The sequence below is a fragment of the Phocoena phocoena genome, chromosome 1, assembly GCF_963924675.1.
Source record: "Phocoena phocoena chromosome 1, mPhoPho1.1, whole genome shotgun sequence".
NCBI classification, from domain to species: domain Eukaryota; kingdom Metazoa; phylum Chordata; class Mammalia; order Artiodactyla; family Phocoenidae; genus Phocoena; species Phocoena phocoena.
The window spans coordinates 106,332,824-106,359,035 of NC_089219.1; the positions used below are offsets into that span (position 1 = coordinate 106,332,824).

Here is a 26,212-nt window from a genome sequence, read left to right on the forward strand (position 1 = left end):
GGCAAGGATATGCAATGAAGGAAAGACAGTCTCTTCAATAAATGGTGCTGGGAAAACTGGACAGCTACATGTAAAAAAGTGAAATCAGAACATTCTCTAACACCATACACAAATATAAATTCAAAATGGATTGAAAACCTAAATGTGAGACTGGACACTATAAAACTCCTAGAGGAAAACATAGGCAGAAGAACACTCTCTGACATAAATTGCAGCAATATCTTTTTTGATCTGTCTCCCAGAGTAATGGAAATAAAAACAAAATAAACAAATGGGACCTAATTAAACTCAAAATCTTTTGCACAGCAAAGGAAACCATAAACAAAACGAAAAGACAACCCACAGAATGGGAGAAAGTATTTGCAAATGATGTGACTGACAAGGGATTAGTCTCCAAAATTTACAAACAGCTCATGAGGCTTAATATCATCAAAACAAACAACCCAATCAAAAATGGGCAGAAGGGCTTCCCTGGTGGCACAGTGGTTAAGAATCCGCCTGCCAATGCAGGGGACATGGGTTTGAGCCCTGGTTCGGGAAGACCCCACATACCATGGAGCAACTAAACCCGTGCACCACAACTACTGAGCCTGTGCTCTAGAGCCCGCAAGCCACAACTACTGAAGCCTGTGCGCCTAGAGCCTGGGCTCTGCAGTGAGAAGCCCGCACACTGCCATGAAGAGTAGCCCCTGTTCTCTGCAACTAGAGAAAGCCTGCACGCAACAACAAAGACCCAATGCAGCCAAGAATAATTAATTTTTAAAAAATGGGCAGAAGACCTAAATAGACATTTCTCCAAGGACAGATGGCCAAGAGGCACATGAAAAGATGTTCAACATCACTAATTATTAGAGAACTGCAAATCAAAACTACAATATCACCTCACACCAGTCAGAATGGCTATTATCAAAAAATCCACAAACAATAAATGCTGGAGGGGCTGTGGAGAGAAGGGAACCCTCCTGCACTGTTGGTGGGAATGTAAATTGGTCCAGCCACTATGGAGAACAGTATGTATATGTATAATCAAATCAACAGTATGTATATGTATAATCAAATCACTTTGTTGTACACCTGAAACTAACACAACATTGTTAATCAAATGTACTCCAATAGAAAATAAAGTTTTTTAAAAATGTTTTACAAACCAAGAAGGAGAAAAGGCAAACAAGAACCCAAGAGCAAAAAATATTAAAAAATAAAGGGAGAAATGACAGATAAGTAGATGAAAAGGAGAAGGAAATAATAAAATGAAATTATGTTTTTAAAAAGCCAACCTTTTCCAAAAAAAGACAAAAACAAATAACTTGACAGGACAAAGTGAAATAGTGCTTAGGACAAACACTTCTACATCATAATTTAGGAATAAACAGTGTATGTAGTGGTTGGGTGTCTAGCAGTCCTGGATTTGAACCCAAGTACTTCAACTTGCTATGTGACCTTGGGCAAGCTGGGAAAACGGTTATGAGGACTGTAATAATACATGTAAAATGACTGACACATATGCTCAATTAATGAAGGTTATAGAAGGTTAGTCCAGTTTTGATTAGTATACGGAAGTCAAATTCCCAACAATTTTTCTAATCTAAGACATGGATTCAATTACAGCACTTGAAATAAACTTTATTAGAATGGAGTGATTAAATTGCTCAAGATAGTTTTATACTGTTGGGTCAACGCTGTCTGTAATGATTAATAGGATGTGAGACTCAATTTGCCCCTTCTACCTCAAACTATGTCACACATGCTACAAATTTTTCTTTGGGACTTTTAAAAAGTACAAGCTATTTATTTGGTCCAATTAGTTAATGTGCATTTACAGTAGTAACATCTTTACAACCACTGCTCTTTGCCTTTTTGCTGAGCTAAAAAGACAACCAGATGGGGCTCAGTCAGTTCTGCTAATTGTGTGTCCATCAACATTCAAGCCCTTAGGTCATGAAAACTCCCAATAAGATGGGAATTTAAATTGAGATGTTTTCTCATACATGTATTATTAAATACTATGTATGAAGAAATGATTATCCATTTGCCTTCTTAACTTGCTTTTGCAAGACTTCCTACTGATAAAAGTAGAAATAAAAAATTTAAGATCCTTGATTTTGATTTTGAGGAACTGGACCAAATTTTTTTCTGTAGAACAAGATCCAAAAATGTTTGATAGAATTTTTTTACACAATTTTTTAAGAATGAATCTCATCCACAAAGTTAGTTCAAACTGTAGAATTTTTCTAGTTCACATCAGCTGTACAGTTTTCAAGGTTTCTGGATTCTTTCCTTTGAGTTCCACATCCTCTATATTTGGAGTTCTTAGCTGGGGGATCATGGACCACCAGGTCATGAACAGGCTTTATAGAGTTCTTGAAAACCCTGACATAGTATGTGATACTTGGTATACATGTACACATGAACATTGTTCTGGGGTAAAGGCACATACATTTCACCAGATATTCAAAGGTTTTCCAAAAAGCTTAAGAGCCAGTTAGACACTTAAATGAAGAGATGTACATACAATGTGCCAAATATTGCTATGTTAACACTTGTGAGATTTCTTAATTAAAACATGTTATGAAGTTCAGCACCATAACCAAAAAAGCTACTTCTAAAGAGTAGTTCAACGTCTTTACCTCCCAGTGGTTCACACAATCATCAACCCACTGCAATCTGACTTGTGTCTCTACTGCCCTGAAATTACTCTGCTTGTATGATTATGCTCCTAATTGTTAAATTCAAAATACATTTTGTGGTACTTGTTTGATTTGACCTCTTGGTGGTATAGTATGGTGGAGAAAAGCACAGACTCTGGAGTCAAACTGTCTAGGTTCAAATCTTAGCTCTGTCACTTGCTAGCTCTGCATCTTTGGATAAATTACTCAACTCTTCTGTGCCTCAGTGCAGTAAAGTTTCTTCATTCACATGGTGTGAACAGTATTTACTTCAAAATGTCAACATGAGAATTAAAATAAGCTCCTAACAAAGAAAGCATTGTGTAAATATTTCAGTATGTGGGATTATTCCTTTCTTGAAAATAACTTAAAACCTGTCTATGTCTCATTCTACTCTGATGGCTCCTTAGTTTCATCTCCCTACTTTCAGGCTTATTCCTCTCTAATATATCTTTTATAGCATGGTCAGAATGATCATTTGAAGTTATAAATCTGATGCCATCTCTTGCCACTGATGTTAGTATAGTCTGAATGACTTGCATGACAGTGTACCGTCTACTTCTTCCTCAAGTCTCAGTTGCCTACACTTAACCTATGAGTTAAGTTGAACCAAGCTACATGATCCCCCAAATGGGCCTCACTCTTTTAACTCATGACTCTTCACAAGCCATTGACTCCGTCTGGGAAATCCCACTCTCCTCTTACCACACCCCTTCCCACAGTAAACTAGGTGTCCTTTTTTAATGTGCCCCCGATAACCCTGAACAGTATTTATCACATTCTATTTTAGATACCTGTTTGATTGCTGGTTCATTTCATCTAGTCAGATCTTCCCACTTCCTCCAATAAGGAACAGAAGCAGGAGTCATATTATGACAGTCCTGTTCTTTCATTTTCTACCATCATAATCATAAACTACTTTCTTATCCCTTTGTTTATCATCCCCCACCCCAACTCATTTTTTAATTAACCCACTGAGTTTAGGTAGAAGTGTATCTATAGAAGAAGATGTGCATGTAAATTAACTAGATAACAAAACTTCACACTACAGGGAACATTCTAGAAGTATTTATTTCATTGCTGACTACTTGGTTGCAGCATGCAACTCTCAACGAGCTGCCACTCTCCACTCCTACAGAAGTACCAAGTGCTATGGTACCAATACTTAGGTTTTCAGCCTTTCAAAGGCTTTTATTACCAATATCATTACTTAGGATAAGACTTTTAGGGACTTCAAAGCACTTATTCACTATAAAAAGTAACTTCTTATTTCATGCACAAAACTCCAATTGGCAGACATAGGTCCAAAATGGAAAGAAAAAATTTTATTCTAGTTCTGTAAATTATCAGGAATAAAATAAGCATTTCTCCTTGCCTTGTTTTAAAGAAATAGAATTTTTTTTCTCTATCAGGAATCAGAACAGTAGGTTTGATGATCCTGAGTTATAAAATTGCTTACTGGTTAAAGTTCTTTCCAAAGATTTTAAGAAGTAGGCTCATTTTCCTGTACAATTTAAAGAAATGTTTGCAGTATGTGTAGTAATTATAGGTTATATTGTAGACCCTTGTGGCAATATTTAAAAGGCCTATTCTCCCCATTTAAAAAAATTCTACCTCAGAAGGTAAAAGGAAATTCCCATTATCCCTGAGCAAAAAAGGGAAAAATCATAGGTACTTTTATTTGTTAATAGAAGCTACTGTAAATGAGTTAGCTATTTCTGGAATATTCTCAGAGAATTACATAACTGAAGCAGATACAAGGTGCTCTCAGATTTTCTCAGATAAATGTGTTTAGTAGTTTGAGTAGTTGCTCTGAAAAATTTCAATTTAATCAACTACGCAACTGAATATTTTCCATTTTGAAATTTGGGGATATCCTGAGAGGGACATGAAACTATTGGACATAGAGGAATTTAAAAAATGTTAGCAAATTGTGGCAGGAGGAAGAGTGGGGAAAATCGTAGTGGAGAAAAAGTGAGAAAAGGGCAGGACAAAGCTGTAGTCATGAGCCGGCCTCTCTTTGTCACTAAGTCAGGGGCCTCTGGCTATCAGTATGCTACATTCACTCTTAGATTAATATAAACCAGATGCGGAAAAATAAAATTAAGAATGTCCCAAACAAAACATTTAAGTCTTTTAAGGAGTAAATGACAGAAAACATTTTAGCTTCTTAATCACGGAGTGCTATAATTTCAAGGCATCAATATAATTCATTTAACCCTAAAGCAATTGTGCAATAAGCAAAACATCATAAATGGAAAACAACAAAGGTTAACTTCCTACAGGGGCCAATAGACAGGATCTCTTGCAGCACAGCAATTAACCTTCACATACTGGAGTCTTGTTTAAAAGGCCATCAACAGCTCAGATTCCTGAAAAATCACAAGTGTCACCAACAAACGGAATGTTGATTAAACAGAGTCCAAAAACTTTCCAAAGGGCTGCCTTCTCTGAAGGGATTTCAGACTGTTGCTAGTACAGGTTGGTTAAGCCAAACCTCACTGACGAGTCCATTAGAGATGAGAATGCCCAGTCAGTGCTGTTTTAAAAATGTAAAACACTGGGAGGGAAATAAACAAATAAAACAATCTACTGTTCCCTAACATATATGGCTTAGCACCCAGAGAAAGCCTCTGCCCCCAAAAGACACTTTCTACATAGGGCTAAGCTTCATTAAATGAGGCGTAATCTTTCATTTTCAGGACATGTCTTTCCTTGCAAGGTCTTTAGAGGCAGAAGTTCCACTTGGATTCTAATACGCATCTCTGTGAGCTCAGCTTCCTGAAAACATACACCTGCTGGGTTCTAGGTTCTTCCTTGCCAGTGACTGGATTCACTACTTCACAGCCACCAGAATCTCACATACACTATTAACATGATGAAAAATACAGCTACTGCTGCAAGTTTGGCGTAAGTGGAACGCATGTTCAAGTACTTCGCATCCTGGCGGTATTTCTTGGACAGACTGGACAAATTGTTAGCCTTCGAATCCAATGCTGTCAAAAAGGAAAAAAGGATAACATTAATTAGTCCCTTAAAGTATTTTATCAAATGTATTAAGACATAAAAATAACCAAAATGAGTGGCACTATTTCAAACCATGAAGCTTAAATTATCACTTTTATTTTAAGGGTAAGGTTGCATACACTGATTAACTCGTGATCCTGAAGCACTGTAAAATCTATAATGCATTTTAAAATTATCAGATCAATTTATGTTCAAATTCTTGAGGCTGTATGCAGGCTCTGGCCTCAGACCCTGGTTCAAATCTTAGCTGTACCAGTCACATGGTATTGGTCAACTCAGCCTCTCTAAGACCCAGCTTCTTTTGTCTATAAAAATAGGGATTATATAGTAACAATAAACATATCATAGGATGCCTGTAAAGTGAGCACAATGCCTACATACAGTAAACACTTGACAAATGTTAGCTGACCATAACTATCTTCATAATCTCTTAATGGTCTAAATCATATTTGCTCATATTTTGACAAATGATAATCCAGGTAAGATAAAAGATGCAGGTAACCAGAAAATTCAAAGAACCAGACACTGAGTATTAAGCTATATCTCAGTGGTGACTGCTACCAAATTTCTAAAACTTTCCACATAGTAAAGACTATTATTATGAAGATAAAGCTATCAGAAATTATATTTTAACAGATGTAGGAAAGCTGTATTATAATGAAAATACAGTCACAGGTGCTAGAAAACCATCAATATCTACTAAATTAAGCTTTTCAGAATCTTAGGCAAAGTTTTTCTTTTTTCCTATAAGGACATTTGTAATATCAGTATCTTCTTTTAATTGTTAACTGAGCACTTAGAGAAATAGTCAGATATACACAAGCTAGACTGGGCTTAAAATATATGGCATATTTTTAATAATAAAAACAAACTCTCAGTTTGGCATAAATAAATTCTAATAAAACTTTTTACTTCTTTAAAATTTTGAAAAACTATATTGCAATCTGAATTTATTTGTTCTTCCTTGGAGAATGCTTTTGGAATATTTGGAGTTGCTTAATAGAGACTGGTTTTGATTGAGAAATGTGGCATTACTTAATAACACAGGCATGCCAGCCATTTCCAAATTAGAACTTGTCCTGTAAGAAAAGCACCTAGTGCAAAAAAACAGTTAAGGGATGAGAAATAGCCATGACAATGCTGCAAGGAATCTTTCCAGCCAGTCTACTAGAATGTACAATCCATTGGACAGAGGTTTTTAAATACTACTATGTTTATTACTATATTCCCAGTGCCTAGAATGTGATCTGGCATACAGTCAGTGAAAAATACAGTGAAAAATCAATCAATAAATATTTGCTACATGAATCTAAATCTGCTGAGAATAACTGGGCAAAGAAATAAATATTAGGTCATATGAAATAATTAATAGTTAAGAGAATTCCTTTACACTGGAACATCTGGAAACACATAGTTTCATAAAGACAAAGTTATTGCTTGGAGAAGTCATTTAGCAAATATTCATGTTATAGGGCACCATGAGAAGTGCTAGAGGATACAATTATGATCAAAACATACATGATCTCTATATTTGTGGAATTTACAGTCTAATAGGGTGACATCTTTGGATAAAAAATAAAACATATGGCTTAAAAGAAACAGGTATATTTAGGCAGTAAAAAAGGCATAATTTGATCTTGTTAAAAGAACCCACAGGAACTATTCTTGGGTCATAAATGCAAAGTTGATTAGCTCTAAAACTTTAAAACTTAGAAGGAGAAAAAGGTGTAAAAGATGGACTCATTATACAGAAGCTTAAAGAGGAAGAGAACATTTTCTGAGGTGGCCTAATCTTTCCACTGTCTTCATATACGCTCTGTTCAGCATATGCTTTTTCTTCCTCTTAAAATACCACTCTTCACTCCTTCCTGATCTATCAAAACTCAAGAAATCTTTCCTGTTCATTTATCTACTTCCGTCTACATTTTTATAGCTCTTATTGTCTACAGATCTATACATAATGATTTAAAACTGTCATTCATTGAAGATGGACAAGGACTCCAAAAGCCAACAAATTCTGCCAGGTACTAGCAGTGTAACTTTTATAGTAAGCTACTTTTCTGAGTCTTTGCTTCTTTATCTGTGAAACCAGTTTGATATCACCCACTTCACATGGGATTACTCTAAAGAATAACTAAGATATATGTAAAGTCCCCCTACCATATTGCCTAGCACAATGTAAGTGTTCAACTGATGTTTGTTCCCTTATACTATCTATAAATTACTCTGTAACAATCTTTTTTATCTTCCCAATCACATGAAGTTATTTAAGGGTAGAACTGTACTTCTTTTTTAATCAGCATATCAGCTTTGTAGCAATCAGCAAATCACTAGAAGAATATCCGTTACACTTTTGATAAATTGACCAGTATATAAATTTTGGATTTAAGAAAAATTCCTGTGCTGGTTTACTTTATCCCAAATAGAACCTGTGAGTCTGTAATGATGAAAATTTACACAGACTCACAAATCCAACATCTGATGTTTAAAGAGTTTGAAGCTATATGCTGGGACAACTGCTGACTACAGACATAAAGGTTAAAATCTGCAATTCATAATAAAGGAAAACCCATTATTCATGAATATGTAACAAGGCTGAATTCAAAAAATACACATTAAGGAAACTACTTGTGATGATTACTGTGAAAGAAATAAAAGAAGTATATGAAATAGATATGAAACACATAAATACTACTTTTAAAAAGTATATGACAAACCCACAGCCAACATAGTCCTCAATGATGAAAAACTGAAAGCATTTCCACTAAGATCAGGAACAAGACAAGGTTGCCCACTCTCACCACTCTTATTCAACATAGTTTTGGAAGTTTTAGCCACAGCAATTAGAGAAGAAAAGGAAGTAAAAGGAATCCAAATCGGAAAAGAAGAAGTAAAGCTGTCACTGTTTGCAGATGACATGATACTATACATAGAGAATCCTAAAGATGCTACCAGAAAACTACTAGAGCTAATCAATGAATTTGGTAAAGTAGCAGGATACAAAATTAATGCACAGAAATCTCTGGCATTCCTCTACACTAATGATGAAAAATCTGAAAGTGAAATCAACAAAACACTCTCATTTACCACTGCAACAAAAAGAATAAAATATCTAGGAATAAAGCTACCTAAGGAGACAAAAGACCTGTATGCAGAAAATTATAAGACACTGATGAAAGAAATTAAAGATGATACAAATAGATGGAGAGATATACCATGTTCTTGGATTGGAAGAATCAACATTGTGAAAATGACTCTACTACCCAAAGCAATGTACAAATTCAATGCAATCCCTATCAAACTACCACTGGCATTTTTCACAGAACTAGAACAAAAAATTTCACAATGTGTATGGAAACACAAAAGACCCTGAATAGCCAAAGCAATCTTGAGAATGAAAAACGGAGCTGGAGGAATCAGGCTCCCTGACTTCAGACTATACTACAAAGCTACAGTAATCAAGACAGTATGGTACTGGCACAAAAACAGAAAGATAGATGAATGCAACAGGATAGAAAGCCCAGAGATAAACCCATGCACATATGGTCACCTTATCTTTGATAAAGGAGGAAAGAATGTACAGTGGAGAAAGGACAGCCTCTTCAATAAGTGGTGCTGGGAAAACTGGACAGGTACATGCAAAAGTATGAGATTAGAACACTCCCTAACACCATACACAAAAATAAGCTCAAAATGGATTAAAGACCTAGAGGTAAGGCCAGGAACTATCAAACTCTTAGAGGAAAACATAGGCAGAACACTCTATGACATAAATCACAGCAAGATCCTTTTTGACCCACCTCCTAGAGACATGGAAATAAAAACAAAAATAAACAAATGGGACCTAATGAAACTGCAAAGCTTTTGCACAGCAAAGGAAACCATAAACAAGACCAAAAGACAACCTGCAGAATGGGAGAAAATATTTGCAAATGAAGCAACTGACAAAGGATTAATCTCCAAAATTTACAACCAGCTCATGCAGCTCAATAACAAAAAAACAAACAATCCAATCCAAAAATGGGCAGAAGACCTAAATAGACATTTCTCCAAAGAAGATATACAGACTGCCAACAAACACACGAGAGAATGCTCAACATCACTAATCGTTAGAGAGAATGCTCAACATCATTAATCATTAGAGAAATGCAAATCAAAACTACAATGAGATATCAACTCACACCAGTCAGAATGGCCATCATCAAAAAATCTACAAACAATAAATGCTGGAGCAGGTGTGGAGAAAAGGGAACACTATTGCACTGCTGGTGGGAATGTGAATTGGTACAGCTGCTATGGAGAACAGTGTGGAGGTTCCTTAAAAACTACAAATAGAACTGCCATATGACCCAGCAATCCCACTACTGGGCATATACCCTGAGAAAACCATAATTCCAAAAGAGTCATGTACCAAAATGTTCATTGCAGCTCTATTTACAATAGCCAGGAGATGGAAACAACCTAAGTGTCCATCATTGGATGAATGGATAAAGAAGATGTGGCACATATATACAATGGAATATTACTCAGCCATAAAAAGAAACGAAATTGAGTTATTTGTAGTGAGGTGGATGGACCTAGAGTCTCTTATACAGAGTGAAGTAAGTCAGAAAGAGAAAGACAAATACTGTATGCTAACACATATATATGGAATCTAAGAAAAAAATAATGTCATGAGGAACCTAGGGGTAAGATGGGAATAAAGACACAGACTTACTAGAGAACAGACCTGAGGATATGGGGAGGGGGAAGGGTAAACTGTGACAAAGTGAGAGAGTGGCATGGACATATATACACTACCAAACGTAAGGTAGATAGCTAGTGGGAAGCAGCCTTATAGCACAGGGAGATCAGCTCGGTGCTTTGTGACCACCTAGAGGAGTGGGATAGGCAGGGTGGGAGGGAGGGAGACGCAAGAGGGAAGAGATATGGGAACATATGTATATGTATAACTGATTCACTTTGTTATAAAGCAGCAACTAACACACCACTGTAAAGCAATTATACTCCAATAAAGATGTAAAAAAAAAAAGTATATGCTCACATTAAACATTTAAGTAACATTTAAGCATTAAGTAAACATACATATTTTTAGGTAAATTAGTACATACATATAACACATTATGTGCTAAAAAACATTACATATGTAAGTGCTTTAAGAATTGGAAGGACAAAAGAGATTAATGCATTGTGGGATATAAGGATCAGGTAAGGCTTTTTTAAAGAGGCAGTTCTTATCTAGATCCTAAAGAAGGTCCAGGATGATGAGGACACTGACCTGGCTGAGGCAGAATGTTTGTGAACTAGGGAGAATGAGAGACATTTGCAATCTACTTATCTTCCATTACAGAGAACACAGTGCCTTGCACATTACAAGTACTCAGTTAATAATGACTGAATGAGTGAAAAGTAAGTTGAGATGAGACTAGACCTTATCATGTAGTCACAGGTTTTAAAAGTTTTTCAGCAGAGGAATGCCTTGATGAAAATGGCATTTTATAACATTCGATCTGTCAGCAGTAAAGTCTCCCAAAGTGGCTACTCAGCAAACTACTGCAATAAATCTTTGACAATTTCCTCTCATTCTTCTTTTCATTTCCCTTAAGTGTTTCTGTAAATATTGATTTAACTGTGTAAATATCTTGGAAACAGTAATTGCTTCTGATATGGAATGAGACTACATTGTTCCAACTCAATAGAAACTAACCACACTAGGAAGAAACATATATATTGGAAGCTTGCAATGTAATCCATTTTTGAAAGATGAATTCTTAACAGTACTAGATAGAATCTGACAGCATAAAAGGTACTCCCAAATAAGCTATCCTTGCCTATGGAATAAGAGCCACTTATTCATAAGACTCATACTGCTTTTAGAGACCTGAGAGTGCTTCTCCCCGTTGTAGTACTTCTTCAATATTGGCCACCATGATCCTCTGCACATCTTGCAATTCAGTGTTGATGGAGCCTAGGTTTCTCCGAGCACGACTGTCAATGTAAAGCTTCTTGGTTTTCTGAATGTAGGTATCTAGAATGATGAAGAAAAGTGACTGTTAACAACTTCTTTCGTGTCCATCAAAGAAGTAGGAAAGAGTAAATTCTGAGTTTCTCCTGGATCTACAACTGTTCGTGATTAACCAAGCTTTTGAATGAGTATCAATGGGACAGGCGTTTCCCAAAATACTACTACAAAACTGCATGCTCATTCAGTTTTGCCAATGTCTATATAATGCAAAACTATGAAAAGAATGATTATTAAAGATTATATTTTCAACTTTTAGAAAAAATCTTAAGATGTGTGTGCTTGATACCCTTCATTTGCCTCTAGATCTGCAGGAAGCTGACCTGCATGGATTACATCAATGGGTTCCTTGCCCTCTAGCTTCCAGTTAGGTTCAGCCAATGGGGGAGCCCCAAGAGTACGGAAGAAGGGGAGTGGATAGTGATATCAAAGTATTTATTCCCCTAGCTCCTCCCTGAGAAGTCATCTTGGGCTGGCAGTATACCTCCACCAAAAGTTACTGCTCCTCTCAAATGGGCCTTTTCCATAAATTTTCTCCTTCCTAGTTCCAGAAACTGCTTTCTCTTATCCATTCAGGCTTAGAGATGATAACAATTACCATGCTACTGGTCTCAGGTTACTGTACCTTACAGTTCATCTATAACCCATTCATATCTCTGTATATAAATCCTTTAAGCTTATTTGAGTATACCAACTATTTCCTGTGTGACCTTGATACAGCAGTCTTATTTTTTTTATTGGGTTTACTGAACCGCTATTGTCTACAAAAATAAAATTTGCAAAACCAGACATTATAAAAATTAGCACTTGGAGAGCTTATAGTTTTGAAACACTGGAATGCTTTGCTAGATTTCTTTATTTCTAAAAAGCAAGAGGACCCATTTATCTAGCAAACTCAAAACACTTCAGAAATTCAGAGATAGTAAAACCAATTTTTTTTTAACTAAAAATGTCAGTGATGTAGTCTAATCATACTTGTTCTCACTTCCTCTACTTAAAGGCCATTTCCTTTGATCTATTGCCATCAGATACTTTACCAGATCTGACCAGTAATGAGTCTTTCTATAATTCTTATACAAATATGGACACCCATGCTCACTACTTCTGCGTGTAGTAAATGTTATGCCCCAATACCATATATCCTCTAGTACTTAAATTAGAGGATCTCGTTCACCATTCCTTCTGATTTCCAAACTCTGATTTCCATAAAATGAGTCTCACTGTGAGTATGTGAGTGTGTGTGTGGCGGGGGAGGTGAGGAGGTTGGGTTGGGGGAAAAAAGAACTCAGTTATTACATGTCAATCTAGATCTTTAGACACAGTTTTTTTACCCAAATGAAGAATCAAACTAAATAACAAAAAAGAGCAAAGGGCAACAAGTTCTATGAGGAAAAAATCAAAAGATCAGAGAAAATTACTTATGAGAAGGAAGCCTCATTCATTCAAAAGGACAAAAGACATGGACTAGGAGGGATAATCCAAAACTTCAGTAGGTAAGCATAAAAATTTAAAAAGTGTCAAAATTATATCAATAGCTTCTGCATATCGACTACTCCCTTGATAGAGAGGTGATGTGCAAAAACTTACCGAACTCAATAAAGGAATAGGGTCTAGACACAGTTGGCACCTTCTTCCCATGCTGTTCATCAAACTCTGAATGTAAATCTTCTAGGTAGGCAAAAGCCAACTTTTTAGGGAAGGCAGCTTCACACAGAACCAAATAACACACCCCCTGTTCAATAATGTAGCTGCAGAGACAAAAAAAAGCAAGAAAAAGTTGTTTGTAGATTAACAACACCTCCAACAATCTGAAATAGACTTTCAGTGCCATACAAACCTTGTTTTTTGGCCATGCCACACAGCTTATGGGATCTCAGTTCCCCATCCAGGGATTGAACCTGGGCCCTTGGCAGTGAAAGTGTGGACCACCAGGGAATTCCCTACACAAACTTTTTTTTTTTTTTTTTTTTGCGGCTCCGGACGCGCAGGCTCAGCGTCCATGGCTCACGGGCCCAGCCGCTCCGCGGCATGTGGGATCTTCCCGGACCGGGGCACGAACCCGTGTCCCCTGCATCAGCAGGCGGACTCTCAACCACTGCGCCACCAGGGAAGCCCCCTACACAAACTTTTAAAAATATTCTAGCCCAAGCCCTTTGAGGCTAACTAAATCAGAAAGTCAATTTCAAACCAAAAATCACTGGAATCAGAAAGCAAACATCTTCCCATTATTAGAAGTATATTCCAAAAGGAGTATTTAGACATATTTATTAATTACATAATTCTTCAACTAAAATATCTTAATACATAAGACTTTTTCTTGAAAACTCGGAGTTGTGACTCCATCTACCCTTTGATGATGTGTGGTAAACAAGTATATACACATTTAAATTTCTTCCAGCTATAAGAAAAATAGTGGAATTGGAAATTTTTGTGGATACTTAAAAGTTGGAAGTTAATGTCACAATATTTACTGGGTACAGAAAAGAATCTCAGGACTAATAATATTCCCGAATTTCCAGGATAGGAGAACTCTGTATTGACTGCAAATTGTTCAATAACAGAACTGACTCCTCTTGTGAGAGTGAGCTCCCTGGCAGTCTGGAAGAGGCTATATGACTACATGTCTGAGATAGTTTTGGAAAGAGGTTAGGTTACTCAGTGGTATTCAAACTTTTTAGCCATAGTACTCTTTATTACAGCAAAAATTATATCCAGAAGACTAATATGTACAGCAAATAAAATGAGAAGAAGTTCTTTAGCTTAAGTAGGAGTTTAAGGGCCCAAAGCATTACACATACCCCCACCCCTGTCCTTTCTATGTCCTTCCTAAGGCATCCTATGACTCCACAGAGCATAGTTTATAGTCTATTATATTATATGATCTCTCATGCCCTTTAAAATAATAACAACAACAATAATAACAATAATAATAATACTGCTGTCCTATTTCTTGCTTGGGCACCTAAATTAACTGGTCTCCTTGCCTTCTAGACCATCTTCTAAACCACTAGCTTTATTCCTAAAAAGTAAATATGATATTGCTTAAAAACTCTAGAGGTTCCCTACTACCTACAAAATAAAATCATACACCGTGGTATAGTATTCAGAGCCCTCCAAAACAAGTGTAGGCTGCTTTCCATCATATATCCTAACACACCGAACAACGTGTTGTTCTCCAATAAGCTAGGTTCTTTCACATGCTCGTGGACTTCTGCTTATATTGTTTTTTTCTAACTATAATATTCTTTTATGTACCTGGAGAAACCTTGTTCATTTTCATATGCTCAATTCTACTATAATTTTTTCTGTGAAATTTCTCTCTATTCTCCCTCCCTCCTTCCCCTTTCCTGAAACTTACTCTCTATAAATGGGAATTTATTGCTTCCTTCTCTCTGCTCTACAGCACTTCTTGTCCTAAGGTATTACAGTATAGTTGTTTGTGTATATGTCTCTCTCTGCTAATAAGAGGATAAGGTAAAACATTACAGGCAAGACTTAATACACTGTCTGACAAAGAATAAATCTTTAATAAACAGTTCTTGGATGGAAATAAAGGAAGAGATGAGATTATAAAGAACCAAGCAGAAGAAAATCTCTCTTCAATTCCATGAGATCTTTCCTACATCTTTTTTGTTCCTAACCCATGGTAGAGATAAAAATACTATATAATGAAGTGCCTCTAATATTTTTTGATATTGAAATACCTTACAAAACTTAATATTCACTACTTTATTAACCAATAGGCCAGGGTTTTGTTTTGGTTTTGATTCTTTATACTTGTTTGCTTGTTCTTGATGAGTAAAGGGTTTGTTTGTTTGAGTTAAACAGAGCAGGTTCTTCCCAGGTCTATATTATCTTGGTATCTGCGTTCCTAACATAGTAAGGATTATTTAGCTTATTCTTTTTTACTTTCACCTGATCTTCTTGCCCTCTCTTTTCTTGTTTAATTCTTCCTGTTTTATCAGTTTCAAACTTGACATGTATTAAACATTTAATACCAATTATTTGTAGATAATCTAAATCCAATAAAGTTGCTTTGATCCCTCTCTCAGCTGTATGCATTGTCTATAACCACTGATTAGATGCCCTTAAATTATCTTTTATAATTTTCTTTTTTCTAAATAAAAACTAACACTTATTGACTATTCTCCTTGTGCCAGACTAAGATGTTAAGTGATATACATGGATTCTCTCATAATCCTCACAAAACTATTATTCCCTATTTTATAGAGGAAACTGAGGCCCAGAGAAGTACATGTGAGTTGCTCAAGGTTACATTGTCAGTAAATGTTTGAGCAAGGGTACTAACCTACATGTGTCTGGCTCCAAGAAGCTCCCAAAGCAAAAGTTACCTATTACTGCATGATATGTATAGCATTTACTAGACACAGGATAACAGGTTGAATTATTGTATGGAAATTGAATAAAGAAACCAAGATTTCAGTTTTGCAGAATTAGAGCCAGGAAAGTTGCTTCCATGGAGCGACTATATTTTTAAAGTTACCTTTACTTTTTAAAAAGTTCCCATTCTTATCAGGTGTTACTTGTATTTACTGTAATTCATATTTAAATAATCACAAAGAAATCAGGACTATACTCACTGAAAAGTCATGGCACCAGCTTCCAAGGTGCATCTGGTAGGGGACTGTTCATTCAATTTTCGAAAGAGTTGCTTAGCCTGACTCTGGTACTGTTGAAGGTCCCGGCCAGACTGAAAGAAGACACCTTCATTTAAGAATTTTCCACCAAAAAAGCAGTACCAATTTGTGAGAAGCATCATATTTTGAGGACACTATGTGAATACAGTCCTTCATTTACAGGTTAGTAAGATTTATTTTAACAAAATAAAAGTGGCCTATTTTAGAGAAAAAAGGAGGACCAAATCCCGAGTTTTTCAACAAAGTCACAATAGTTATTTGCTAAAAAGCAAAAGTGTACTCTTTAAGGCACTCTTTCAATCCAGTGTTCTTTCCACTATTAGGTCAGTGCCCTCCTCCTAACCCATTTCACTTGCACAGTTACTGGCAGAGAACTGTACAACATGTTCCATACTCAGGGGAAAGTCCTGGGAACAACAGACTGAATGAATCATCTCATTTTTGTGCTGAAATATCAAGCAAAATCTTCCATAAAGTGTTACAGTATTGAGCATTTAAGCAAAACTGTGTGCACCCATGACTGCAAATTATTATGAACACTATAACTGCAATTAGGTAAAAATGAATAAGAGCAAGGACAGAGATTGGAAAGTCCAATATCCTTTACTAAATAAATCTATTTGGTTCCTGAGTTTGGATAGCAAAAGTCTGGGTAGCAAGGGGTATGTTCATACAAAAATGAAAATAATAACATTTGGATGATAGAGTTACAGGCAATATTTTCCTAAACAATTTCTAAATGATTTTACAATATTTTTTAAAGAGAGGAAGAAGTCTACTGGGTGAAACAGCAATGTCATTTCAAAAGGAGAAAATCATACCTCAATAACCTACTAGATCCAAAATGGAAAAGAAGTGCATGAAGAATGGGAAGCAAATATACATTATTTATTCATCCACATACTGGGGGAAACAAACAAATAACTTTTGCCATGTGATGGGGAGGAATTATTTTATTTTGGATTATTTAGTTTGAATTGAAAGATCTAACACTGTCTCTCCTTGGTAGATGTTTAATAACTAAATGTTTAAATAGAAAAGTGTTTACACAAGGTTCTCCTAGGGATTGGACCTACGGTATAACTATGAGAAAGTACAAAGTGAAACTTAAAATTCCAGATGGTGAACCACTGAGCTGAGAGTAAAATCATTCAAGGAAGCAATGATAAAATCGTGTAACTGGCAGATAAACAAATGTATAAGTATAGGATTCTAAGCTATATTTAAAATAGTGAACTGGAAGTGCAAATCAAAACCACAATGAGATACCACCTCACTCCTGTTAGAATGGCTATTATCAAAAAGACAAGAAATAACAAGTGTTGGTGAGGATGTGGAGAAAAGGGAACTCTTGTGAACTGTTGGTGGGAATGTAAATGGGTGCAGCCACAATGGAAAACAGTATGGAGGTTCCTCAAAAAGTTAAGAATAGAACTATGACATGATCCAGCAATTCCACTTCTGGGTATTTATCTGAAGAAAACGAAACACTAATTTAAAAAGATATATGCATCCTATGCTCACTGCAGCATTATTTACAATAGCCAAGATATGGAAATAATCAAGTGTTCATCAACAGACAAATGGATAAAGAAGATGTGGTATATATACACAATGAAATACTATTCAGCCATTAAAAAAGACTGGAATCCTGCTCAAAAAACAAGCTCATAGATAGAGAATGGACTGGTGACTGCCAGAGGGGAGGTGGGTGGGGGAGTGGGTGAAATGGGTGAAGGGAATCAAAAAGCACAAACTTCTAGTTATAAAATAAGTCATGAGGATATAATGTACAGCATGGTGACTATAGTTAATAATACTGTATTGCATTATTTGAAAGTTGTTAAGACAGTAAAACTTAAATGTCCTCATCCCAAGAAGAAACAAGAATAAAAATTTTCGTAACTATTTTTTCATGATGGAGGGTAACTAGACTTATTGTGGTGATCATTTCACAGTGTCTACAAATATTGAATCACTATGTTGTACATCTGAAACTAATATAATGTTATATGTCAATTATAACTCAAAATAAAATAAAAACATTAAATGGTGAACTGGAAATTTCAATATAAATAAGGAAGTAACTAAGCATGAGGTGAGCCAGGGGAGTTAGGCAGAGACCACTAGAAGAATCAATTTGTAGTTTAACACTGTTTTTATGGCAACGATTTGTTATAAGGCTGTTCACTTGAGAAATACTCCTACATTAACATGTATATGTATATTGTTATATATTAACAATACTTTGTAATAATTAACATTATAACATATATTAACATTATCATATTAAACAGTATTGCTAATCTATATATTGTTTTTCTCGTGACTGGTCAGCCAGTTGGGGAGAGTGAATAACAATATCCTATGTTCCTAAATTTGAGTGGTACTTGTCAATCTGTTGGCTTCACCAATGTTGTTATGTGGCATTCCGACCCCAGAGAATATATCTGATATATAATCTCAGATATATTCTCATATCTGACCCCACAACAGTAGATTAAAGGGATGCAAACAAAGTTGGAGACACTACTAAAGTGCCAAGAAATAATACCAACACAGACCAATGATTTTCAACCTTGGCTTCACACAAGAATCACCTAGAATTCTTTTTTTTTTTTTTTTGCGGTACACAGGCCTCTCACTGTTGTGGCCTCTCCCGTTGCGGAGCACAGGCTCCAGACGTGCAGGCTCGGCGGCCATGGCTCACAGGTCCAACCGCTCCGCGGCATGTGGGATCTTCCCAGACCGGGGCATGAATCCGTGTCCCCTGCATCGGCAGGCGGACTCTCAACCACTGCGCCACCAGGGACGCGCACCTAGAATTCTTAAAAAAACTACTCCTGCCCAATCTCCACCCCCAAATCAATTAAATCAGTGTCTCAGAGGTATTCATAAAATAACCACAACCATAAATGTTAATTATAAGTTTTTTGACAGCTAAAGGCAGGTGAGCACCTTAAAGGAACTAGTTAAATAAATACATGACAAATAAAAAGAATGAAATTCTACCATTTGCAACAACATGGATGAACCTAGAGGGTATTATGCTTAGTGAAATAAGTCAGAAAAAGACAAATACTGTATGTTATCACTTATAGGTGGAATCTAAAAAATAAAACAAATGAATGAATATAACAAATCAGAAACAGACTCGCAGATATAGAGAACAAACTAGTGGCTACCAGTAAGAAGAGGGGAGGGAAGAGGGGCAAGACAGCAGTAGGGGGGATTAAGAGGTACAAACTACTATGTATAAAATAAAAAAGCTACATGGATATATTGTGCGGCACAGGGAATATAGCCAATATTTTATAACAACTTTAAAATGAAGTACAATCTATAAAAATATTGAATTACTATATTCTAAGTGTGAAACTAACATAATATAGTAAACCAACTACACTTCAATTAAGAAAAAAAGAAATGGCAAAAAACTGTCAGTGAAATGAAGATTAGCACAAATCCTTTGACTTTATAAGAGGCACTGTAAATATTACTGCAATCTGAGAGAAAGAGACAAACAACTGTACGAACTACAAGAAACTATGGCCAAAAGCATGCTACAATTTCAGGAATTTACAATGAACAAAGCAGTGACTGCCAATGTATAACACTGGGGACATATCTACATAGGAATTACAGCACGCCAACCAACATTTTACAATGCTGGTTCAGTTGGCATTACCATTCCTGGCAACACGATGCTGGCACAATCTTCCTGGTAGTTATTTTGACAATATGTATTAGAAATTTAAAAGTTTTGTGTAATGTTTTATCCAACAATTCCACATCTTCTAACACAACACTGTAAAGCAATTATACTCCAATTAAGATGTTAAAAAAAATAACATATGGTATATATTTATATAATGGAATACTACAGAGCCATTAAAATGATGCTGTGTAATATTTAATGATATGAGAAGATATTCATTATACACTAAGTGAAAAAAATTAGGTGGAACAGTATTACCGATTATTTGATTTTAAACACACACACAAAGATTAAGGTTAGACATCAAGTGGATATAATTTAAGTAGGGATTACTTAATTTTACCACTACTTTTAATGGTAAAAAAAAAACCACCATTAACTTTTTGATCCTTTTGTTTGTACATATTTACTGAATTTTCTACAATAATCAGAAATTAATTTTATAATGGGAAAATTATTCATTCATCCATTCCTATTTACTGCGTATTTGCACCCACAATATTAGGACTTGGGGCCAATAAGGGGAGGGGCTAGGATTTGAACAATATTAGTTAGGACTTGGGGCCGATAAGGGGAGGGGCTAGGATTTGAACCCAGGCAGTCTAGCTCTGAAGCCCCTGCTCCTAAGCATGCTATATCACCTGTATAATTAAAATTGCTTCAGCAATGGTAGATCCACCTTCTAGGTGATATCTTACTATTTAATATTAAATCTAATTCATAGGAAATGCTCAAGAAACCATATGGCAGCTCTGATCTAGATCTCACATAACAACATAATCATGGCTTTACAGATAAATCCTAGGTTCACTTTTAAGATTACAGTCACAAAGGGCTCACAGTCAGCCAGTCTACCTAAAAATAGTTAGATTAGATGTCCTAATTCTGTTTTCTACTTCATCTAGAACAGACTTGATGAAACTTATATACAGCATAATGAAGACAGCTGTTAGCAATCCAATAATGAAGTAGATGTGAATGTCTACACAAATTCTGAAACTAATTTGAGATCATCAGTATATTTAGGATGTGGTTCTGTATACAAAATGCAGGAGGTACAGGGTAGTAAATTGCCACACAACCACAATCCTTTTTATTGCTGTCACCTATGACTGCTGAACAAGTAGTTGTATCAAGTGTCATCTTTTGCCTTTATAAGAATGTTTAGCTAAGCTCTTATCATTTGTAAATTCCTGTTGAACTCTATAGATCAAAGGCCAGGGGCACCAAGAACCAACCATTTTCTTCTAACAGCAATAACAGTAAGGTGATTAATCAACCCTCAATGATTGGGCGAGTGCGCCAGTTTAACTGTACAAAAGACTATCTGCTTCTTGGGAGTTCTCTGCCCTGTACTCAGTTATATCTAACACCTGAAGAGAACATGGTTCATTTTGAGGTAGAACAGAAAGGTAGATAAAGAAATTGCAAACATCTAAAAAGGAGAAATACATCAGAAAGGAAGAAATAGATAGAATATCAGAGAGTCTAGGTTGGAAAAGAAAAGTTCATCTGTCTACCTGTCTTAAGCCTACATTTCTAGTTATAGCACAGAGGAAACAGTGCATAAGATACTCTGTAGCTATTTTTTTTAACGCTTTATTGTATTATTTGAGTAATTGTTCATCTCCAGTGAGAAGACAGTTTGTACAAGGACTAGCATCTAGTAACCACCTAAGATATGGTATCTGTTATCAATGTAAATAATTGGAAGAATACATTGAATTATTTGGCCCGAACAATTAGGGTACTTAACTATAAAACTATTTGATCAAGATATCCACTTCTTACAAAGTTATTTCCAGACTCCTAAGAAGTAAATACATTACTAAAATGTCTTAGAACAAGTGAAGCAGTTAGGTACTAAGCTTGTAGTGTAGAATCAAACAGATATTGATTAAAAAGAACAAACTAGTTGTTACCAGTGGGGAGAGGGAAGGGAAGAGGGGCATGCTAGGGGTAGGGGATTAAGAGGTACAAACTACTATGTATAAAATAAATAAGCTACAAGGATATATTGTACAGCACAGGGAATACAGCCAATATTTTATAGTAATTATAAACGTGTATAACTATAAAGGAGCATAACCTTTAACAATTGTGGATCACTATGTTGTACATCTCAAACTTATATAATACTGTGAATCAACTGTATCTTAATCAAAAAAAATTTTTTTTAAACCAAAACAGTGGTTCTCAACCGGGGTGATTTTGCCCCTCCTCCCCGCAGGAGACAGGCAGCAATGTCAGGAAATATTTTTGGTTGTCACAACTAGACGGAGGGTGGTGTCACAACTACACCTTATATGGTGGCATATAAGGTGTAGAGGCCAAGGATGCTGCTAGACATCCTACAATGCACAGGACAGTTTTCCCACAACAAAGAATTATCCATTCCAAAATGTCAACAGTGCCGAAGTTAAAAAACCCTGATGAAAGAACTATCAAATCACTATGTTATGTACCTGGAACTAACATAGTGGTTGTAGGTTAACAGGGAAGGAAGGAAGGGAAAAAAAGGAGGCAGGGAGGAACTCTGGTGAAAAATTCTGTTGTGCTACTTATTAGCTGTGCGACTTTAAACAAGAGACCTATGCTCTCTTAGCCTCAGAGATTCCTTATCTATAAATGGGGATAATAACAGTACCTATCCTAATAGTTGGTATGAAGATTGAATGAAATCATGCATTTAACAGGCTTAACACAATGGTTGGTATGTAGTAGGCACTCTATAAATGTTCTGTATACTATTATAATAGTAAAAATAAGTCAAAGATTCATATTTTTGCAGATATTAAAAGGTTTGGAAAGACGTTATCATTCAAAGTCAAAATTCCTAAAGGAAATCACTATGGAATTACAATCACAAAAATATTTCTGTGTAAAATATCTTTCCTTGTCAATTAAACAAAGCAACCCATCTTGGTAAACTGATACCTAATTTGGAATTAAGAAACACACAGTAGTAAATCAACTAATTTTTTCAATAAAGTATGAAGGCAGAGAATAAGAGCCTACTGATATATGGACTTTCAAATCCAATTTATATTCTTTGCCCACACTGGAATTCAAAGCAATAGTTGGAAAACTGACCAGATTTCTGTCCCTTTGGGAAAACTACTTCTTAATCAAACTACATATCCTTCAAGGAAAATTTCCCCCACACCATCTCCCTTGTTTCAAATCATATTCCTGCATTCATTATAACAATTTCACTCCTTCTGCACAGTCCTGGAAAATGTTTAACATTGGACAAGAGAAAAATATTTCACAATGGAAAATTCAGGGTATGCTATATTTTTCAAATTTTATCTCAACTTAGACTTTGTCTTGTGGAATAAATAGAAAATATTTCACTTAGCATGACCTGCTAAACAACTTAGCAACTTCACAATCTGTATCATTACTCTCCTAGAAGTGAAAGTAAACATATTTCCAAATCAAACCTAAAAAGGCATATAACCAAATAGAAGCTTTCCTAATTAGGAGACACTACTGTTGGCTTAGATGTCATTTCTTCTGGGAACACTTTCCTGAGGTCCAAAAATCAATTTAGATACCTTTTGCACGTTCAACCACAGAAACTTCTTCCTATTCCATAGCACTTACACTACATTATAATTGTTAGTTATCTGGTTTCTCCACTAAACTGTAAGCTCCATGAAAGTAGGGACTATGTTCCCCAAACCCCTGCATTAACACCATGCTTGGCACATCTGATGTGTTTAATGAGGTTTCTTTTTTCATGAATATATGAATGAAAAGTTCAAAAACATGTGCAAAATATTCATCTTTTTTTAGGCCTTGAGGTTTTTTTTTTTAATTACATTACTTGGGTTGTATGATAAAGTAAGATAAAGTTGAACACTTTAAATAAATTATATAAATTTCATTCTCAGCCTCCTTTCTTCAGGAACTTCCTGACCTTGCTCCAGGAACTTGTCTCACACCAGAAATTTGCCTTGTGATTTTAAGGCACAAAGCCTCTTCCTCTCAAGCTATCTAGAGGTTTTGTTTTGTTTTTTTAATCAACACAACATTTTTGAGCACCTACTAGCACAAGGCTGCTATTGTAAAAGCTGTGGGAAACACATAGATGACTAAGATTTCTCACTTGCCTGCTAGGAAACTTTGAAAGACAAAGGCAAAATTGTAAAATAAAGGTACAAAGCATTACAGGAATATAACACAAGGGTTATAATTCTAACAACAGAAATTTAGTAAGGCTTATTGGAGGTGGGAATTGGGCATAACTTTGAAAGAAGGTACTGTACTGAACTTCAAACAGGTGCATACATGTCGCAATAATACCTCATCTGCTTTCACTAGATGTCAGTAAACTAGGTCAAGGATCAGGTGCTACGAAAAGTGGACTTAGGAGCTGATTTTTCCCAGGACCTGTCAGTCAGCCTTATTAACAGCAAAAAAAAAAAAAAAAGAAAGAAAGAAAGAAATCTTGAATTTTAACAAAGTCCCTAAAGAATTACAGAACACTGGATAATCACAATCAGCCAAACCTATCCCTTCTCCAGAGAGTTTTTCTAAAAAGAAACAGGTAACACAAAAATCTACCTCCGCCTTCAGGCAAGATTTATTCTAACAGAGATTTATTCTAACAAGACTTATTCTTTTCCACTGCCGAAAGAGGAAAAGCACTTCAGAGGGGTCAGAAACGCCTGGGAGGCCATAAGGGTCTCCCGCGTCCTAAGGAGGAATCCCGTGCTGAGAGCACAGCGCTCTAACAGGAACTTGGGGTCCCGGGGATCTAGCAGCTCACCTGTTCGTCCTCCTGCATCGAGGCGGCCAACGGGAGCCCGTCCGCCACTCGGGCGATCATCGTGAGCAACACCATCTTCACAGGCTACGGAAACTCAACACTGGCCCGGACGGCCGTAGGTGCGTCTTGACTTGCTCCGCCGCGACAACAGTTATGCCTCTACCTCAGTTCCCAAAGACCCAACTGCTCGCGTCTCCGATTCCCGCTGAGGTGGCCGGAAACAAGCTCCAGAGCTCTCCACTACCGGTCCTCAGAATTGGCTTCCCACCGAGAACCACAGCTACCGCACACAAGTTCCGCCGTCTCTCCTTCCACCTTCAGAAACTTCCAAGGCCCCGCCCACTTTTCTGGATTTCCAGCTTCGAATAAGCCTTGACGCGTGAGAGGGCATGGCACACAAACTGAAATAGAATTTTCTAGTTTCTGACACTTTAAGCTTGGGGAGAGGGCTGGGAATGAGGGTGGGAATTAATGGGTACTTAGATGAAGGAATATGAAAAAACTGACAAGCTATATACCGATATTTTCATATTTTATTTTTTATATTGTATATCCTGTACAAAATATTTTCTGTATTTGTATATTTCTAGGCAGAGATTTTTGTCTGTGTGTGTGAGTGTATATGTTGTTTTGGGGTGTTTTGCTTGTTTATGCTGTATCCCCAGGTCCTTGAACAGTTTCTGGTAAAAAAAATATTAATTGCATGTGTGAATAAATGACCAAGTTACAGGACCTCAGAAATCACCTAGCTCAGTCACCCTTCCAAAAGCTGGGATGTATGGTGATAGGTAGACAGCCTTGCAAAACTTCCAGTAACTGCATTCACTCCCTATCAGAGCAACCTCTAGACAATTCCACTTGAGGAAGTGTTATCATCTTTTTTCTTTGGTGTCCCTATCTCTAGAATGAGAATATTATCTGCCTCTCAGGATATTTGTGATTATTTAGCAAGAAAGTGTAGGTGCACACATTTTGTAAACTAAAAAAGAAGCTATATAAATGTTGTATTTTATTATTTATACCAGTAACTACACCTTATTAAGCACTAATTGGTGTTTGCATTAATAGAAACACTGCTAAATGCTTTATGGGTACTAGTTATTTAACCAAACAACTCAGCAATGTTATTTAATATTAGGTCCCCACTTTGAATCGGAGAAAATGCCTCAGAGAGTAATTTTTCTAAGGTGACACAGCTAGTAGTAATGGGAACAGGATTTGAGCTGAGGCTGAACTCCAAAACCTATGCTCTTAATCCTGATATGACTCTGTCTTAACATTTAACGATAGGTTAAAGAGCTCATGCTTTTGTTACCTTTTCTACAACTCTACATGTACTAGGAG

General features: G+C 36.2%; 1 protein-coding gene across 1 annotated transcript; it reads right to left on the reverse strand.

The window, feature by feature from the left end:
* Nucleotides 1-4,826: 4,826 nt before the first annotated feature.
* Nucleotides 4,827-25,084, reverse strand: SEC22B (SEC22 homolog B, vesicle trafficking protein). The gene is made up of 5 exons (XM_065888717.1): nucleotides 24,869-25,084; nucleotides 16,317-16,426; nucleotides 13,303-13,463; nucleotides 11,575-11,721; nucleotides 4,827-5,662 (listed from the first exon to the last, which is right to left on the reverse strand). Exons 1-5 carry the CDS (start codon nucleotides 24,941-24,943, stop codon nucleotides 5,508-5,510), a joined length of 648 nt encoding a protein of 215 aa, XP_065744789.1. The 5' UTR covers nucleotides 24,944-25,084; the 3' UTR covers nucleotides 4,827-5,507.
* Nucleotides 25,085-26,212: the final 1,128 nt, after the last annotated feature.

Bases quoted from the DNA above. Each gene is read 5' to 3' on its own strand.
- SEC22B (XM_065888717.1), bottom strand. From the start codon at position 24,943: ATGGTGTTGCTCACGATGATCGCCCGAGTGGCGGACGGGCTCCCGTTG. The intron at 16,427-24,868 runs GTGAGCTGCTAG...GTCTTCTTTCAG, and splicing joins CGATGCAGGAGGACGAACAG to TCTGGCCGGGACCTTCAACA. The intron at 13,464-16,316 runs GTGAGTATAGTC...TTGTCTCTGCAG, and splicing joins GCTGGTGCCATGACTTTTCA to CTACATTATTGAACAGGGGG.